This window comes from Dermochelys coriacea, chromosome 7 (genome assembly GCF_009764565.3).
Source record: "Dermochelys coriacea isolate rDerCor1 chromosome 7, rDerCor1.pri.v4, whole genome shotgun sequence".
Lineage (NCBI taxonomy): Eukaryota > Metazoa > Chordata > Testudines > Dermochelyidae > Dermochelys > Dermochelys coriacea.
Genome location: NC_050074.1, coordinates 111,139,794 through 111,160,201, shown reverse-complemented (window position 1 = coordinate 111,160,201; position 20,408 = coordinate 111,139,794). Strand labels below are relative to the sequence as shown.

General features: G+C 38.5%; 1 protein-coding gene across 2 annotated transcripts in view; it reads right to left on the bottom strand.

Annotated features, from left to right (window-relative positions):
• Nucleotides 1–19,892, bottom strand: part of RAB11FIP2 (RAB11 family interacting protein 2) — a 39,366-nt gene extending 19,474 nt beyond the window's left edge. Inside the window, exons 1-3 of one of the 2 annotated variants that reach the window (XM_038410840.2) lie at nucleotides 18,484–19,892; nucleotides 5,772–6,214; nucleotides 4,194–4,659 (exon numbers count right to left, since the gene is read on the bottom strand). In XM_038410840.2, coding sequence (XP_038266768.1) covers nucleotides 4,194–4,659; nucleotides 5,772–6,214; nucleotides 18,484–18,836 — 1,262 coding nt within the window. In that variant the 5' untranslated portion in view covers nucleotides 18,837–19,892. The remainder of the gene's footprint in view (nucleotides 1–4,193; nucleotides 4,660–5,771; nucleotides 6,215–18,483) is intronic. The other variant, XM_038410838.2, reaches the window with a different exon arrangement.
• Nucleotides 19,893–20,408: the final 516 nt, after the last annotated feature.

The following is a 20,408-nucleotide window of genomic DNA, read 5'->3' as shown; positions in this document are numbered from 1 at the left end:
GGGAATAACACCTATATTTTAAGCACTATAAATTCTCTTTTGGAATCAACACAAAAGGTGGGTAAATGTCCACGCCCTGTATGCTATTGTGACCTTTCCACATTAACAGTCTTTGACCAAATTGATAGTATTTTTCTTCCAAAACTGTGTGGATGGCCAACAGGTTGGTACACCTATGCCCCGATATAACGCTGTCCTCGGGAGCCAAAAAATCTTACCGTGTTATAGGTGAAACCGCGTTATATCGAACTTCCTTTGATCCACCGGAGCGCACAGCCCGACCCCCCCCCCCAAGCGCTGCTTTACTGCATTACATCCAAATTCGTGTTATATCGGGTCACATTATATCGGGGTATAGGTGTATATCTAAATGCATATATGAAGAATCCCTCCTCCACTTCTATATTTACCATCCTCTTTCCTTAAAATACACAACATAAGAAGTATTTTATAAGAAACCAGAAATCAAGAAAGTAACCAAAATTTCTCTTAGTTTTTCTGAGTGGTTTGATCAGAACTCAGATATGTGAGGAGAGAAAGCTCTTCTTATTTACTATAGCGGCATTTAACTCAATCTAAGTCTGCTCAGCTTCTGGAACATCTAGTTCACAAAGTTTATTCAGTTGTTCAGCTGACTTTTTTCTAAAACAGACAATGATTATAGATAAATGGCACTTTGTAATAATTCCTCTCATGCTTCCTTAGTATGTCATTTCCCTTTTGGGGTGCTACATCCATTTGATATTCTATAATGAAATTTCAATCTTAACTAGCTCCTACACTGTTTAAGTGTAGAATTACCATTATGATGACTACCCTGTCATGGAAATATAATCTAAAGAGTTATTTTTAAATGATTCTTAGAAAGTTCATATACATCTATCACATACATCACTTTCCTAAATCTGCCATTTGATCATACTAGTAACAACCTGTCAGCTTTAACTATTGGACTATTTGTTACCCTGTGTCCAGTACCCAGCTCGTTAATTACCTAAACTCCTTCTGTAGGTCTTGTTAATTACCCATCTTCTGTCTCAGAGGACCTTGTTAATAACTTGTACAATCTCTCTAAAGAGGTCCTAACAACACATTAGAATTAAAGATGCTTTTCTTTTAGCACCTGTCAAGTGGTGTAAATTGAGAAATTTTCACATCAGTTTATTAGCTTACTGTTGTGTATTTTTAAACAAACAATTTTAGAGAAAAGATGCACAAAGGTTTGGTCATTTTATGAAGGGTTTTTATTTTTCGAAGACAAATATTTATTTATTTAGGTGTGTTCGGTATAAAGACAACATGGCGGGTGTCCACAGATTAACCTCCTGAGAGCTCTATCAATTAATGGGAGTAATTACAATAATGAATGCAATATAATATATAGGGCAAAAGTTTCAAAGCAGTGGATTAGGAGTTATGAAGACAAATCCTATTACTGTTAAAGGATGACTAGGAATACTAGCATATATTGTATGCTTAGTGACTGTTCATTGGCTGCATGGTGTAAATGCCTTGGAACTAATGGATTTTTATACATTTACAAAAAGTGCATTTTCTTTTACTGTAAGCCCATAACTTATTTCAAATATCAAGAAGTTAGCATTGAAGTCTCTAATGCTCATTTACACCAGACAATAAAAAAGAAAATAATCCTTGCCATTTACACAATACATTACATCTTCAAAGCCTTAAATCAACTCTAATATCATCCTCACAAAATTTTTAAGGGGTACAGAAGCATCATCCCCATTTTACAAATAAGGAAACTGAAGCAGAAAGTTTAAATGACTTGCCCAAGGGTAGAGAACGAGCTCTTGCCAGAGTGGAGATTATCAGAAATTACAAATTCCTATATCTCCATATTTCCAACATCTCTTACTCTTGCTGATTTTATTGTAATTCTCTAACAGAGGGTTAACCCTTATTAAGCTAACCAGACCAATGAAAATGAAATCCTGCTTTCCAAGCGCTACTGCATCCATCTAACTGTTAGGAACAAATAGATGCTGTAAGCAAACTACTCACATCTCTCTCCACTTCTGAAGTGGCAAACACAATTACTTTTTATTTTCATAATGTATTGTTTTATACTAGCAAGGATAATCAATAAGGTGGGCAACTAGTGGATTGGCTAGGTGATGAACAAAAGCCTCCTTCCAGGAACTCATTTAGCCAACAATTGTTGGCTATATCTATACTACCAGGAAATGCTATTCCTCAAATTATTATTGTTTAATCAAAAAATGTCAAACTAAATTCATTAGGATTAACTTGTGGTCTGATCTAAAGCTCACTGAAGTCAATAGAAAGACTTGCATTAACTTCAAGAGGCATGGTAGGCCCACCAAGAGTTCACATATGTGTGTGTGTGTGTGTGTGGAAGTTAGCCACCAATTACCTTTGAGTATGTGTGCTCCAGGTAACTTAGATAATAAGTCAGATCAAAAAAAAAAATGCCAGTCTTTCAGATTCACTTGACCCAGACAAAAAACTTGCATCATCCCAATCTCCAGTCAACTATAGTCAATACCAAAACCAAAGCCACCACCTCAAATCCTAAATCCCAGATTAAAAAAGGAAATACACTTCCTTCAACATTAAAAGCTTAATGGTCAGCCATCCTGACGCCTGAAAAATAGACCCTGTCCTACCAACCTACATTCACAATAGTTTTATGTTCTTCATATAGTCTCCATTTAAACTCTGTAAATGACAAAGAATTTATATTTCACCCTTGAGGTTCTACCAGATAATCTTCAGATACATGCTGCATGAGGCCAGGTATGTGGTTTCTTTGTAATTTAAGCAAGACAAGAGCATTTGTCTGTCATTTACATTACCTTGTCTTTTAAACCTCTAGTTGGGAAATTTACCCTGATATTTCTGAGTGTACTAAGATGGGGAGAACTGGAGGAAGACTTCAGACTAAAAACTGTTATTACCTAGTATCAAAAATACGCTAGGTACTTTTCTGAGGAGTAAGGAAACAAGGTCCCTTCCATAAAGAGGTTCAAATATGGAGAATGAGGAAAATAGAAATTAAGCAAAAAGCAGCTCAAAATCCAAATTCTCATTATGTTCATTTTATCCGAATATTGAACATGCATATATTAAAGCAGACTTTTTCAGCCTAATTTATGCTGTATCTATAAATGTATACATTTAGACATTTTGTACCATATCACTAATACCACATGTACACTAAACATTCTATTTTACTTACATTCCAATTAAAATTTGTAAAAAGTAAAGTTAAATTGTGAAGTTATTACATATATATGTTTCATAAGTAAAAGTTTCTAATTCAAAGGAAAATATTATTTGCACAAAATATATGTCAACACAGGGAGAACACACAAAGATTTTGATATGACTATAATATTGGAATGTGTAAAAAGTAAAATTTTTCATTTAAATCCATTACATGATGGATATTTTCTTATAATATTCATCATATAGTAAAGACGACTAACTTTTATACTTCTAGCTCTGTGGAAGTAATAGAATGAAATTTGCATTATAAATGCAGAAACCCAAGAGGCTTTGCAGTGTCTTACTAAAAGTTTATATACACATATAATCAAGATTATTTTCCTCAAAATGACTCCATTTTTAAAAAGATGCAGAATGAATGGCTAAGAATCCCTATCAAATGGGCACTGTGATGTGTAATGTGACCATAAACTAGGGGAAATTAGGAGTTATTATAGATCCGGGTTGCAAATGTCATTATAAGATTAAAATTTATCAATACTTGCACTGTGTATCTGAAATGTCGCAATACTTCTACTTAGCAAAGGAAATAACTATCTTATCTTAGATACAGAGGTGTTGTAATAATTAGTGACTTCTAAAAAGTGATCACTATTTAGATTCAGTAGTAAACAAGCCTCCATCTAAAGCCAAGACTTTAAAGACAAATCCATGCTTAAGATGTATAATGTCTTCAGAAACTCAAAACCAAACAGCACTCACAGCTCATGTTTGCAATACACAATGTAACTTCAAAAACCTTAGAAGTATACCACTGGAAAGAAAATGATCAAACTATATGAGAAATTCATCCTTTTTACTTACAAACGGATGAGCCATTATATAAACATATATAATCTTTGTGCTTTATTATATACTTAAACGCATTTTCATTTATATAACATGCTCAAGATATCAGGTCCAAATAAAGTAAAACTTACCTAGATGTAGGCAACATGCTTGTGGGCTTGAAGTTGGTTGTAAACGGATTACGTGAATCATAATCAAAACTCTCATGACTTGCACCAAATGCACTAGGGGATTTCAAGTCAGTGGAACTGTCTGATCCCCCATTGCTAAGTTTATCCAACTTCTTGCTATCTTTTTTTCCAGTCACTCTTTCAAAAAGGCTAACTTTCTCTTTTTTCTCTTTTTTAATTTCTTTTTTGATTTCAACAGGCTTGGAAAACAGACTTATGTTTTGGTCCCATGATGCAGGGCTTTCTTCAAATGGATTTTTCTGTCTTGGCAGCGTAGCGAACTTTTGGGGCAATGAAGCACTCACATTTGTAAAGGGGTCATTTTGTGCTTTAGATGCTGATTCACTTTCATCAGCTGTGTTGTCAAGCTGGTTCATTTTAGAAGTATCAGCACTTAATGTCCTCCTATGTGGAGATTTTTGACTTCCTGCAAACAATTTTGTTGTTAGTATATATAAGCAGTGAGACATTACCTCACACTTTATGACCGGTGGAGAGCTCATGTTATTAAATTCAGGTTTAGAAGTTTTGCAATTGGTTCTAATTTCAAAAGACAACTTTTACTGAATTTTTTAAAAAAGCAAAGCGGTTGTGGTCCCCAGTATGTGGTTAAGGAATTTTTAAGGAATCCATATGCTCTGCAATAAGCACTTGCTTTCTATCTCAGTGGTTCTCAAACTGCGGTCCGCGAGGGTACTCCAGGACAGTCTGTGACTCATGTCTGGGGCCACTTGCCCTGCTGATCAGCAGCATCCAGGAGGCACTGGGAGGGAGGAGGAGGAGTGGGGGCGGGGCATGCTCGAGGGAGGGAAGAGGTGGAGAAGAGGAAGGACAAAAGCAGAGAAGAGGTGGGGCAGGGCCTTGGAGGAGGAGTGGGGGCAGGGTCTGGGGCTAAGCGGGGCTTGAGCACCCCTGGGGAAAATTAGAAGCTGGCCTGGGGTCTGCAAAAATTTTTAAATCACAATAGGGGTCCTCGGGTTGCTAAAGTTTGAGAACTGTTGATATGAAAATTATGTTGTACACATGAGGTGGCTGTGACTAGTTTGAAGTTTTAGAAAATGACAAACATTGTTCTACAAGAAATTTTGCACAACTGAAAGCATTTTCAATTCTTCATCTACATTAGAGTTACTCTGGTGATAGTTACTAGACATTCTAAAAAACATGATCAGATTCATTTTTTTCTTAAATATTTCTGACCAGTTAAACCATTTTTTGTACTGGATTGCTACATAAAATGTAATGTTATTACTGAATGCTTTAAACTTAGGAAAAAATGGGCAATGAAACAAGTCACAGAAGCTAGTTATTCCCCGTTTCTTGGCAACAACATTTAAACAGGAAATACGCATCATCTACTGATCTAAACAAAAAGGCAAGACTTCTATGAATTAACCTACCATACTGAGAAATAATTTTAAACTTCGTCTAGAATTTACAGCACACACTAAACACAACAGTTACTTAAATGTTTTCACACTGATAGCAATGAGACTACAATCATAGTGGCTAAGATGAAGAAAAACACTTTTTACTTACCACTTTCATCAACAGAACTGAAAGATTCTAACTGACTTCTGAAAAAGTGCGTATGGCCAATTGTGCTGGATTTCATTTTTTCTGAAGACACATGTGATCCAGTTAAATCAGACATTGAATGAGCTGAAGATAATCGCTGAGGTCCCAAAAGGAAAGGTTTTTTTGGTTTTGATTTTATTTGTATTTCATTACTGGAGATGTCAATGTTCGTATCAGGTATGTGAGTATTCAGAATGATTGCAGAGGATGTATCCGAAAGCGTCCCATCATTCTTTCGACCCTTCATTTTGTCTTTCAGTTTAGCAAAGGGGGATTTTGTTTTGTCCTTCATTGACAGATCAAACATGCTTGCTGTCATATTATTCCTCATAAACTGAATATTGACCTTTATTTCTCCTCTGTCTTTAGTTCTTTTCCCTTGTTTGGACTCTAGGCTAAACCATCTTAAAAGAGAAAGGGAGCAAAAGAGAGAGAAAGTTGAGATATGTTTCATTATGAAGACTGGTCATAAAGCTGCATGCTATTTACAAGTTAAAATAATCTTGATATTGTAAACCGAACACCAGTACTATGGAAATTTTTACTCAAGGAATTCTTGGTTAAGATTTTCTATGTAATAAATTGACCAAATTTACATTTTTTCCAATATAAATTCTTGAAAAGGAAGCTTTAAAAATTATAGACTTGGAACGGGAGACAAGTGAAAAGTCAGACTTGGTGCAAGTGTACTAAACCCCACTGAAGTCAGTAGAGTTTCATATGCTTAACAAGGCTGAACTTGGCATCTAGCATTAAACACCCAAATAATTTTTATTTTGCCATTTAAAAGAACATTGCAAACTTTTCAAAAATAGCCTTTATTTGTAAATAATGTACTACATAAATGTATATTGTGTGCCAAGTGTTTTACCCAAAATTCATTTTTGTTTTGGTTTTGCTTAAGTTTATATGAAAGTAAATATTTTTTTTCCTCCCCTGCTGAGGTTTACATGGGTGGCACTAGCAGAGAAGTGGTCACACACTGCTTTTGGGACCTCTGGTAATTCAGGGCCAAACACCCCATCAGTTATGCAAGTTCATCTCCAACTGCCTTGAATGATAGTTGCAAGAACACAAATAGAGTAAGCAGGCCCCACTTAGGTATGAAGGGCTTGCTCCTCATCTTTGCTGGTCACCGTAGCTCTAACATCAGCATACTCTATCCCGTCCTGTCTGGTTTTGGAACCATATGGACTCCCCACCTCTTCATGGAGGAGACATAGTGAAGTCCCCATCATTTCCTGTTTCCCCTAAAACCAGCCAAGTGATGCTCCCTGGTCAAAAGGACTAAGGGCCCACCTGACCCCAAACATGCTCTACTCCTATTCTGTTTTGCTCCGTAGTCCCCAGGAGGCATCTGTTGAGTGAAGAATCCCTCTACTTTCTATATCTACTCCACCTGTACCAAGGACTCAGTGAAGGTCATTATCTCCTCCCACGTTTCTTCCATAACTACTTCCCATGTCCTGAGCAGAATTCGGGGGGCCTCCAAGACACACACAGAGTCCCCAATCCTGAAAGAGGAGGAATAGGCACAGACTGAAAACATTCCTTCATCTCTTCTTCCATTTCTCCTTGCCCTAAGAGGGTTTGAGGTTTTCTCCAGCTCCCGCTGCTCATACAGCTATATGAAAGATATCAAGGGAGTGTGGGAAATCTTCGTTCTCTAGCACCAAAGAAGAGAGAGAGGAATGAATGAGGGAAATGGACTGTCTCCATGGATCAATGAAAGGGTACAAGAAAGCAGACACCCAGATACCCACCCAGCTGCTCATTTACTTGGCTCTGGCAGGTGTCTAGGAGGTGATGTTACACCTTGGTTCCTGAAAGACCAAAACAATTTCCCTAACAAACCAATTTTACATATATATATATATGTAATTTTTTATATATAAATTGGTTTTATATATAAAAAAATAAAATGAGGGCTCATCTACACAGGCAATGTGAAAGCATGACCACGGCAGTGCTTTAATGTGGCTTGTGTAATCGCGGCTCTAAAAAAAAAACAAAACACCTCCATGAGGGGCGTGGCTCCCAGCGCTGCTGCACTGGGGAGATATTTTTTCCACACCCCATAGCGAGAAAGTTGCAGCACTGTAAAGTGCCACTGTAGACAAGCCCTGAGTTAGTCCGCAGCAACATCCAGTTAAACTGTGAAGTGTCAGCAGCTCCACAGCTCCTGCACTGTCTGGAAAAAACACATGCATATGTATTCCCACAACAGTAGATTAGCATAATGTAACAAAGTTAAAACAGGAGAGTAGGAAGTGACACTATCAACACAGATAAGAAAATGATTATGCACATAGTACTATGAAATACTCAAAGTAAATAGGCTGAAAAAGAAAAGAAAAATAGTTCAATACCCTTTCAGGTTTTTTGTTTATTTACTTAAGCCATCACTTGTTTTAAGAAAACAAAAAGGTTTCAGATCCAGAAATATGAATTCTGAGTTGAGAATGTCCTTCAAAAGGTGACCTGCCAACGAAAAAATAAAAAAGGAGAAGGGACATTGTCTTTTTTTGGCTTCTTCATGATGTATAAAGAAGGTCCAAAAGTATCAAGTCTTGTCTCCCCCCCCCCCTTTTTTTTTTTTTTTTTTTTTTTTTTACTATGTATACATTTGAAGGCCCAAATAAGAGGATTGAGAATTTTTTCATCCCTTCACAAAAGGGGTAGGAGAATTACAATTCCAATAAGGATACTGTTCCTTCTAATTGTTAGACATTTAATTTGCATATACGTTAAACAAAAAGCAAACAAAGAAGTGTAAACAGTGAAGAAAAATATTTCTTTTCAGTTAAGCCAACTTCACCCTCTTTGGTATCAGTAATGCCACAAACCTAACTAGTTCATCTGACTCTTTAACGGAAAAACAAGGTAGACAAAACCTAAAGTTCTAATGTAAACAACAGAAAACACATACACACACATATAGTTGTCCTTTGTACATCATAAAGTAGCAAAAGAAGAAGTGAAAAAAAAACTCCCTGAAGCCCTTTGAAAGGTCACCTTTAAAAGAAAGCTTGCTCAGACTCCGTATGTTCTACTGTCTGGACTTAAACAAAAACACAAACAAAGAAACAAAAAAAATCCACACACATACACCATATACAACCATTAGGTTCTATCACTGGACTTAAATTGTACATTATTAATGAAAGCAGATCCAGCTTCTCAGACAAGCAAAAGCTTAGGCAGTGAAAGCTCCCCCTTCTACACCATTTACTGGACAGGCCAAAACTTCACATGGGATTGTGGGTCTGGTTGTTGTTGGAGCACTCTGGAAGGGGAGAAGTAAAATCTGGCAAGAAAGACCAGGAAACAAAAAATTATACAAACTTTAAGTCAGTTCTTCCAAATTTAAGAAGTCTAACCTCAGCAGTGATTAAGCATTTTTCCCCCCAATAAATCTCAGACAGGAATATTGTACCTTTGACAATATTCTTGCGAGGATATTCCTGAATTTGCATATGTTTTTATTTAGGGATCAGAACATTATTGTAATTTTAAACTGACATCTGATGTTTATTAACTTGTTTTGTAAATGTCAAAACACACATTTAAGGTTTAAAAACAGAAATGTTAGTATATCTGTGTGTGGATCTTTTACTGTTTAATGTAAGCCAACTACTGAAATCATTATCACAAGTTAACTAATGCATGCATCCGAAGAAGTGTGTTTTAGCCCATAAAAGCTTATGCCCAAATAGATTTGTTAGTCTCTAAGATGCCACAAGTACTCCTCGGGGTTTTTTTTTGCTGATACAGACTAACTCTGTAAAGTTAACTAATGTGTGTCACACTCGGTATCACCTGTTATTGGCACACATACAGCAAACTATTTTGACATTCATAGAAGCCTGAAGGAGTTTCATTATAGAATATTTACAACTTGCATGTTGCCTTCAGAGTATGCGCAACTTGCATTCAAAGACTTTAAAGATCTTCACATCAAAAAACTAGTTCAGTTGCAAAAATGAAACAAAACAAAAAGTCCCTTGGAAAATAATAAAAGGACATATGGCACTTGATCCTGAACCTACTGAAGTCAACAGCAAGGGTCGCATTGATCCACTGGTACCAAGACTAGGCCAATGGAGCCTGATCCTGAACTATTTACTCACGCAAAATTCTCAATGACTTCAGTAGAGTTTTACTAGCGTGAGGACGATAGGACCTTTCTTGTTCTTGGTATAAAAACACACATTTGATTTTTATGGCGAATACAAGGTTATTTTGGTGACTTTGGAGACTGTATCTTACATTTTAGTTATAATGAAATTTCCATATGCTTCAGCTCATAAGAGAATGAGAGAAGTAGACTCAATTTCTGATTTTTTATTGAGTCAAATATGTAATTTTTTTTAATACTGATAGGAATACACCTTAGTAATAACAAATCTTGTGAAGAGTTCATTGTGAACAATCAATTCTGAAACTAAGTGAATATTTCTTATTAGAATCTGTTTTTAAAATACAAGGTTGTGTGCAGCAAACAGAGAAACAATGTACATAATAGGAAAAGGATTTGGAAAATAAAACTGTGTTTTCAGATAGCAGCATATTGGGCCTGAATTATTAAATTCCATTATACTGTTGCCAACTTTTATATTGTAGTGTATTATAAAAGGTTATAAAACTTGCTATTTTGGTTTTGCTTACAGTACTTTTAACCACAATAAATGTTGCAGTTGACAGGATGCCATGAGCTTAGAAAGCCTGCATAAACTAGGAAAATGGCCAGTAACATGCATTTACAGGGACTTTTATTTAATAACCAAGTATTACATCTATTCTTACAGAGTCTTACATAAACAGACTTCATATCAAGGCTCAACTTCAAGGAAAGTCCTACTGCCTTCTGCTTCAGATTCAAAATTTCTGCCCTCACCTTCAAAGGTTCTGAAGACGATGCCTTTGCTTATATCCTCTTATTTTTTCCTTATTCCTCTTTCCTCTCTGACTATGCCTCCCATCAAAACAATTTTTGTTTCCTTTTCTCATACATTTCTGAGAATCCCTATCATGGGCTTTTGCTCCTCCCCCACAAGCTTTTGGTTATCTTGATTTTGTAGGTGGTATTTATTATTTGTATTACTCTAATACACTCCAGCAGCCTTCTCAAAACATGAAGACTAGGAGACAGAAAGGTTGAAGACAAACTAGGAAAAATCTTATTACCTAGCAACCTAAGACAACCAACAATCCTGTCTGAACAAGCATGGTTATTTAATAACCACTAAAGAAATTATTTAAGAATCTTAAGTATCTTAAGATTCTTGGACTTAATGCAGATACGAGTGAATACCCCAAGTGTTTCCAGTCCCATCAGTCCCTTGCTTATAAGGGAACCGTTTACAAATCAAAGTGTTTCCAAATCTTGTGCATGAGGATAAAGCTACATAGGCATTATCCATGCGGTATTAAAATTTTTGCTTATATTTGAAATAAATGTTTACTGTCTCAATTCTAACTTTATCTTAGACAGGCACTGGAAAGGACATTTTAATTTATATTAAAGTGAAGGTGAAACTAAAACGTAACACCCAGTGAATCAGACATGCAAAAATCAAGGGAGTAAAAACAACACTCCCTACGACAATACTCCAAGAGAGAACAAGCAGAACACAAAGAATGTCTTAGAAAATCACAGCTGCAACAGTATTTCATTTTACTGTACTTGAGAGAATTAGACCATAGCCTGAAAACAGGGATAACCACATTTTCTTGCAAGAAAACCAAATTTGAAATCTTTGGTGCTCATGGGGAAATGATCAGCCAGGATTTAAAGTTTTCCAAGGACTGACTCGGCATTGGGAATAACTAATTTTTCCATTTAGATTAGTCCCTTCAAGATTAGGGTTTAAGTACCCGGAACATTTCTTCATACAACTTGACTAGTGTGATAATCCATAACTATCTGATCTGTGGGTAGAAAGAGGACTTTAGTGTCCTCAGGTATAAATTCAACATTTTTCACTATCACTAAATTTAATTAAAAAAAATGTAGAAGGCTGTTTTCCTGGTAAGATGATCAGACACTGTATCAACAATATAGGTTGCATCAAAAGTTGATAAATGGTAAAATTAAGGAAGGAAACAGAACACAGATTGTACTGGATAGGGAGGGAAATGATGGGGGAAATTGATTCATTATTTATTAAAGTAAGATCTAATATATCATTGAGAAAGATGTAAACCAGGACTGGAAAGCAAACATTATTTTCTGGAAACTAACTTAAGATGTGATACAGAGTATAAAAAAAAAAGAAGTATACAACAGCAATATCATGTCACCACAAAATGAATGGAAGTAGGTGTACTAGGATATCTTACTATGGGCTTGTCTATACACGAACTGGAATCAAAATAACTAAACTGGCTTTAATTCACACCATTACTTATTTCAGCAAAGACTATGCATGGACACTCTTATTTTGGAACCAAAGTAATTAAAGGTGTGAATTTAAATAGTTAGTTATTTCAGATTCAATTTGTGTGTAGACAAACCTCTAATGTGTGACTGAAATTGAAGCCTGAATGAAGTTCAATCTAGATGAGTGTGTGACAAGTAACGAGTTAAAGGTTAGACAACCTATAGATATGGCCGGAATTACATCTGCCTCCCTCATTCAGGGTGCATGCTCCCATTTGTTATTGAAGTTTTCATTCAGGGAGTATTATTGGATCTTCAGTTACTGTGAAATGATCACACAGCAATCTGGGAAAGGAGCTTTTCTCTTTATCTGACCAGAATATTATGATTGTTTCTTTCAGAGGTGGACCTTGCTACTATCAACTATGCCTTTGTAACCAAATATTGATATACTACAATGTGTTACAACTAAAATCAACCTGAACACCATGTCTAGCACAGAACGCTTTACTTATTACTAGTCATTGAGTCATTTTATAAAAGTATAGAAAAAGCACCAATCCACAAAAAGCTCTGGGCTCCTTGCCATCATAGCATATTAAGTTGGTGACACCAGTGCACTATGATCTGCACTCGTAGTCCATTTCTGGGTGGAGTGTACGATGTTGTTTTGGAAGACACCTAATTCAAGAGATTCCTCCCTCCTATGGCATACTTCCACAGCAACAGTCAGAGATGCTCAAGGTGCAGCCCCCTCAATGAAAAAGAGAGGACAATGCCAGCAAGACAGTAACCATAACTAGCCATAACTTTTGGAGAATCATTAGTTTAAAATAGTCTGAATCTGTCAATAAGACATTCAGCAAAATCATTTAAACAGGCTTTTGAGGGTACATGAGCACAATAAAGAACAGGTGTTTGTGATGAGGGGATGTATTGATTGGAATTATTTAAGTTTTGGTTGTTTTTTGGAGGGAAAGGAGGTTGGGATGAGCAGAACATGCTGGCGACTATCTTACATTACTATTTTAATTGATGGCAAAGGTCTCTGGAGCCTAGGGTGGCTCCTTTTTGTGTATTAAATAAGCAGCCAAGAGAAAAACCACATACTTTTCACTTTTGTCAACAGTACCTACAAATAATTTTTCAAGGTTAGATCACAAAATGGAGATTAAAAAAATCCTCTGCAACAAATTTCAACATGCAAGAAAAAGTATAACGAAGAAAAGCTCAAGTTGTAATACTTCAGACAAGTGTTGCATCTCAAAGCAGATCACTTCACTAGGAAAAGTAATAAAGGAATTGATAATAAATGGTTAGAAGACAACAAAATGAAGAGGCTGCAAATGAGATGAGTAACACCAGAAGTAAAAGTTAATGGAAAACCACTGTTGTATAGCACTATGAATTTAAGGTACAGCACATAGCAATAAGAGTTAAACACAGAAATGTAAACAATTACAATTAAATAATTTGCTACAACATTTTTAAAGAGTCAGTTACTGGAGATTATTGCTTTCATGCTGGTTCAGGAATTTATATCGTCTTTTATTTTATCATGTTATGCTTGTCAAGAGGCCAGAAGACTGTGGGCAGAAATGACCAATAGATAAGTACATGTATGTACAAATATGTACACATGCTTTAACACACACACAGAAATATAAACACCCAGATATTAAATACAGTCTGCAGTGGCAACAGGGATGTATTTACTTTGCAGTAACAGACAAAAAAGCTGCAATGAAAAACTTGGTTTATTTAATGGAAATATAGGCATAATTGGAGCCCTGCGCGGATACAAAAATATGGATCTGCATCCAATCCTCATCTGCCAGGATCAACCTGTGCTCCACTAGCCGTCTTCTACCTGTATCTGTACTCACATCCACAAGCCATCTCACAAGGGCTAGCGACAAGGGGTGGGGGAAAGGGAGAGAGGTCTTGCAGACAAGAGCGAGGATTGGGGGTAAGGGGCAGTGTCTTGAGGATAAGGGGCAGTGTGTAGTGGGGGCTGGGAGAAAGGGGCATCACATTGTGTGCTGCTCCCACGGGCAACAGCGCACGGCAGCAGCAAAGCATGTTGCATTCCAGTGGGGCAGAGGGTGGGGTCCCAGGGTCCTGCCAGCTCCAATCCCCAAAGCTGGGGGCAGGCCCTTCTGCCCAAGAGAAGGTGGGCCAGGCCTGGGAGCGTAGTCAGTGCTGCTGGGCCAGATCATAGTGGGGAGGCTGGTAGTGCCCAAGGGACCTGAGCTGCTGGACAGGAAGCGGCATGGCGAGTGGGTGCTAGACACCCCTGACTCCAACCTGCTGCCCAGCCCCAGCCACTGGCTGCTGGTCCTGAGCGCGCTGCGTCACCCCCTGGACTGCCTGAGCTGGAAGCTGCAGGCCAGGCGCCGCCGGTGACTAGAGCCCTGTGCGGTTGTGTGCCACTGGTGACTAGAGCCCTGTGCGGTTGTACCTGCATCCGATCCACCATCCGCAACAATGGTCCATGGATATGAAGCAGATATCCACTGATTTGCAGGGCTCTAGGCATAATTACCATACTTGCTAAAACAGCTTCTTTTATGAGGGTATAACACAGAAATCTTAAAGAGACCTTTAAAGGCCTATTCTAGAGATATCCTTTAAACAAATCTGACTATTTCCCAAGATTTTGGAACACTAAAAACACAGCATATTCAGCCTGGCTACCAGAGTGGATCAATACTCTAGTTTTTCATCTCTAGAAATTTGCATTCAAATTTATCACATGAAATGAGTCTGATGATCCAGTGTAGTTCCAAATGGACAGAAAAGCAAATTACAAGACCACCACAGCATAACTGGCACTTTCTTACCAAGACAAAGAAAGAATTGGAACTGGGGTGTTACATGTTCATTGGCTGAGGTATCAAAGAGAAGTTTGGAAAGTGACTGCCTGAGTCACAATTGGATTTAGCCATTCCAACAACTTTCATTTTTCTGAATGTGAAAAATCATCAATTGGTAAAAGAAAGAGTAAAGGTATTGCATAATGGCATGTAAAGATTTTTTTTATCATCAAGTTATAATAAACATTGTGTTTTATTTTCTTAAGTCTTGTGCCAGAAAAAACAAACATTAGAATACAAGATGTGTAAGTGCTCTCACCATGCCTCTGCTTGAAAACTTTATTGCTCAAAATATATATTTTTTTTTTAAAATCACATTTTTTCTAAGGTATAAGTAGCAGCAAATAAAAATTCTAAATGAAAAAGGCTATTTTTTCCTGTCATCTGTTCTTGAAGCTGCAATGAACTTGTAAATATACTAACCAACAAAACTGCATGTCATACACCCTGCAATGTTCTTAGGAATTCAAAATCAGCTGGTAGCCTTCACTTCTCATACCTATTTCTATAAAGCACTGAGGAATTGCTGACAAGGTTCAGCATTGTGCAGAATATTAAATATCTTTTTTGTAATACTCTAATGACTCTTGAGTCTGTCTCTTACAATGCCATATGCACAGTTGCATTGGAAATAGGAAGCTATTAAATATATTAAAAGGTAGAAATATTACCAGTAAAGACCACAATCAAACAACTGGATCTCATTTATCCCCAAACAAAGCAAAAAATGTTAACACTACATTAACATAAGAAAATCACTTTCGATGTAATAATACCACAAGCCTGTTCAACATACCTGAAAGCAGAATCAGAGTTTAATAAACTAAATTAGTGCTTTTGAAACAATCAAAATAGCATTGAGGCATCAGACTTATTTGTGATCAAGAACAACAGGCCTGATCCTGAGATGTGTTAAGCATCCTCAACTTTCACTGACTCAACCAGTTAATGCTCATGCCTGAGAACACTGTATTTATTCTAACTGCCAATGTGAGGTTAATAGGATGTTACACCCCCCCAAAAAGTCTTCAATAATAATAAAAAAAAGCCAGAATTTAAAAGGATGCTTAAGATTATTTCACTTTGTTACAGAGCCTGCCTTGGTGTACATATACCTGAAGGTTTGTTCTCCTCTCAACACACATGCCTAGATCTCCAGTTAACAGTAATGGGAAATAATGCTGACATGTATGCATGCAGATACTTATGTAGACACAGTAAAATTTGCAAAACCACCTGAGTGCATTAGTAACTTAAACCCAAATTTTCAAAAGAGTCTTAGGGCCAGATGGTTCAAGCTAAGTAGACACCTAAAAATGAAGAAACGTGCCTAGTACGCACTTTTGACAATCTCAGCAGGTGCGTGTCTGCATCTTTAGCCACATAAATATCTTTAAAAATCTGACCCTAAGTCACTTTTGAAAATAGTTCGTGGTTACTTTTGAAAATTTACCGTTTGGCCCCAATCTTGAAAAGTATAGTTTGTAGGGCACAGCTGCAGCTTTGTGGAGCCCCACTGGCTTCAAAAGGCCTCTGCATCAGAGCACCAATCTCTCGCATTTTACATTATGCAGGATAGGGGCTTCTTCTCAAACTTGAAAATAAAAGCTATAAAGATACAGAATACATGTAAACTTGTGCTACCCAAAAATACACAAAAAAAGAAGCATCTTGCATGTTCATTCAGTTATCACAAGGATCTTATTATTTCAGCGCATACAATCCTGGAAATCAAGTCAATTGCATTTTCCAGGAATAACTTTGCAATACTATAGTTCAACCATTACTTTCAGTTAGATTATAAAAGAGATGTGAAAGTACTGTGCAAAAATGTTGCATTGCCCTAAATGGAAGGAGTGATTTTTCACAATAATTCCTGATTGCTTTATATGCGTCTCATTTTACTTTTTCCACTTTATGAACATGTATATCCACTTTGATTTACTTAAATCAAGTTTTTATATTTACTGTTGTCTTGTTTTACTTTGTCTTTCATTTCGTCTTTTTGTTTTCAATGAGGCTAATCATATCCTTAAAGGTACGCATGTGATTAAGTGTTTGCAGCACAGGGTTTAATCATCACTTCCTATTATAGCACATTTAATAACACGTAAGAACTAATTTTGAAGAAACAGTGAAACGTGTTTGAATCAAACTGAAATAGAAATTAGCACACCATTAAGGTTATAAGCGTTAGAATCTATTTCAGTGGAACAGATGCATCCGATGAAGTGAGCTGTAGCTCACGAAAGCTTATGCTCAAATAAATTTGTTAGTCTCTAAGGTGCCACAAGTACTCCTTTTCTTTTTGTGAATACAGACTAACACGGCTACTCCTCTGAAACCAGTGGAACAGTTCCAATTCTTTTGGCCTGCCTTTAAAAAGAGAATAAATTTAAAATATTAACCTATGCTATGATCCTGCAACTGACAGTCTGAACAGATATCTATATACATGTAGAGTTAATTGCAGAACTGGGACTTTAGATGGTTAAAACAGAAACAGCAAGTTCAATTTACACACCTAACTTATGGCGTGTCAGTTTTTGTACTGATTTAACTATATTGGTTTGGGACTGGTACAGTTAAAGTTATATGACCTCTAGCATGGATATAGTCATACCAGTACAAAGGTACTTACACCAGTACAACTTATTCCCATATATTCAGAAAAATAAGCCACACTGTACCAATATAATTGGGTCCACACTAGGCGTTGTACCAATTTAACTACTTTGGTTAAAAAAAAAAAATCTATACCCTAATAAAAAAAAGTTAAATTGGTACAAAAAGGAGGGTGTTTACCAGGCCTTAGGATACTCAGTCTTTAAATATATAGTACATTTACTGTGCAAAATGGTATTTATAAACCTAACTTTTACATTATTTCCTTTGATTTCTAGTTGCAGAATTTGTTGGTTAATTAGAGTTTTATTTGGGTGCTGCTGAAGGCTACTGCAATAGAAGAAACTTCTAGGAACTGGAATATGAAGATTGAACACTTCATTAGACAGGTTGATGCTAGACATATACTTGAATTTAAGGACTTCCTCAGTCAGAAAAATAGTCAAAACTGCGTGCCACAAGTTGAAAATGGTTGTACAACTGAGTAGTATGAAAAAATAATTAAAAATAAAAAGATGTTAAAAATTAATATATTTAAAAATTGTAGACGATTTTATTATCTATGGTCTGTCTCACTCTGTCAAGGTGGGCCCATGTGGTCACAAGAAGTCCTACTGACTTCAATGAGGATACGCCCTTGAAGAGCTCATTGCAAGACAGAGGCTTATGATACATCAGGGAACAAAATATAATTTAATATACCTGTTAATTTTACTTTAGCTATAAGACTTCTGATCTGCAAGTACATACCTCAAAAAACACAACTACTATAATACAAAACATGACTTACTCTGTTTTTCTTCGTTGCTTGTCCTCAAATATATCATTTAGATTTATTGCCACCTGTCCCAAAAACTTATCCAGCCCCACCAGCGACCTGTGCATGACAATCAGGTAGAGGATGTATTTCTCTGGATTCCCCTTCATCAATAATCCAGGGAGCTCAAATGAGGCCTCTTCTTTCCAGACTGGCTCTAGGGTCTTCTCAGCTACCGAGGTGGAGTATTTTTCCTTGCCTAGTTGTATAATAGCGTAGGTATCGTTGGTGCCATTTTTGCCTTTTGGCTTCAGATCTTTGGCTTGAAGAACTGTAACCTGCACGTGGGTTGGGAACCACTTCTGGGCTTGCTCTGCCAACATCATCCTTGAAGGGTTGAGTAGTAGTAGCAACAAAATAAAGCCTGTAAATCTCCTAATTACTGCGTAAGTGCACTTAAAATGGGGATAGCTGTGAAAGTCTCAGTGTTTTTTTTCTCTAAATACTTCTTTGGTCATTTTGTTGTTGTTTTTTTTTTGAAGGCGAGAGAGAGAGAGAGAGAGAGAGAGAGACTAACCATTGCTTAGTTTTTTCCCTCCAAAGAAGTAACACCTTTAGCTCTATTACTAATTTTTGAAACAAAATTCTCTAATATTATGCTTTTCTTCCACAGCAATTAATCATTCCACTCTGCTTTGCTCAGTTTCTCCCCTCACACCATAAAAAAACCAACCACAAAACCAACTCCCATACCCTTTCATGATAATCCTGAACTTTTAACAACCATTTCCCATTCCCTGCAGGGCGGGCGGCCTAAAGGGGGATGGCAGGTCCCTCCTTTGCACAGGGAAGGGGGCAGAGGGTGAAGGACTGGGGATTTCAAGGGCTGTAACCGACTCTAGCCTGCAGCTCTTCTCACCCACAAACTCCCCCTAGTGATAAATACACCCCGGTCCCCCCTGAAACCATATCCTCGCAGGAGCCCCACCGTACCCTCCCGCATAGATCATCCCTGCGCCTGGGGTTCGGGCTCCCCTTCAGCAGCGCTCCAGCACCAGGCCCCACTTGGTACTGGGAAGCCCTGGGGGGGTCCCCCCGCAGATGTGGGAAGCCCTGGGGTCCTCCCCTCAGTTCCCCCCACCCCTCGATGTGGGAAGCCCTGGGGCCCTCTCCCTCCCCGGGTCTGGGGAGCCCCGGGAGGGGGGGGGGGCGCCGCTCACTCCACCCCTCCCGCCCCCGGCCTGTGAAGCTCTGCCCCGGCTCTCGCCGGCCTCCCCTTGCAGCCTCGGCGCCTCAGTCCCCAGCCCTCCCGCTGCGGAGGGGGGGACGGGGGCGGCTCACGGGAGCGCGGCGATCCCAGGCTGGGCTCCCCGGCGGCTGACGCGCGTGCCCGGCGGCGCGCTCCCGCCCCGCGCTGACGCCGCCCCGCCGCCCGCCCAGTCTGCGCCGCGCTCGGCCTGCTGCCGCCGCCGCCGCTTCCGCCTTTCCGCTGCGGCGGCTGCCTGCCCGGCGGTCAGAGGACGGGGGGCAGGGTTCAGTCCCCTCCCTGCCGGCCCCCCGGGGCCCTGGCAGGCCTCTGCCAACCCCACCCCTGCCTCTGGAGCCTCCTGGGCTAGCTTCAGGGAGCCGGTCCCGCTCACGCCCGACAGTGGGGAAAGAGGGGACCCCCTAATCCTGGGGGACTCCCGAACAGCAGTAGAGAGGCAGGGTCCCTCATTTCTGGGCAGGGGGGAGTCACCCTACCAGCGGCGGCAGAGGGAGAATAAGGGGGACCCTCTACTGTGGGAGGGGGGAACCTTTGCATTAGGAGGAGAGAAGAAAGCCCCCTAATTTGGGGGCGGGGGAAGGAAAGAAGGAATTCCTCATGTTTTTACAAAAAGAAAAGGAGGACTTGTGGCACCTTAGCGACTAACAAATTTATTAGAGCATAAGCTTTCTTGAGCTACAGCTCACTGCAT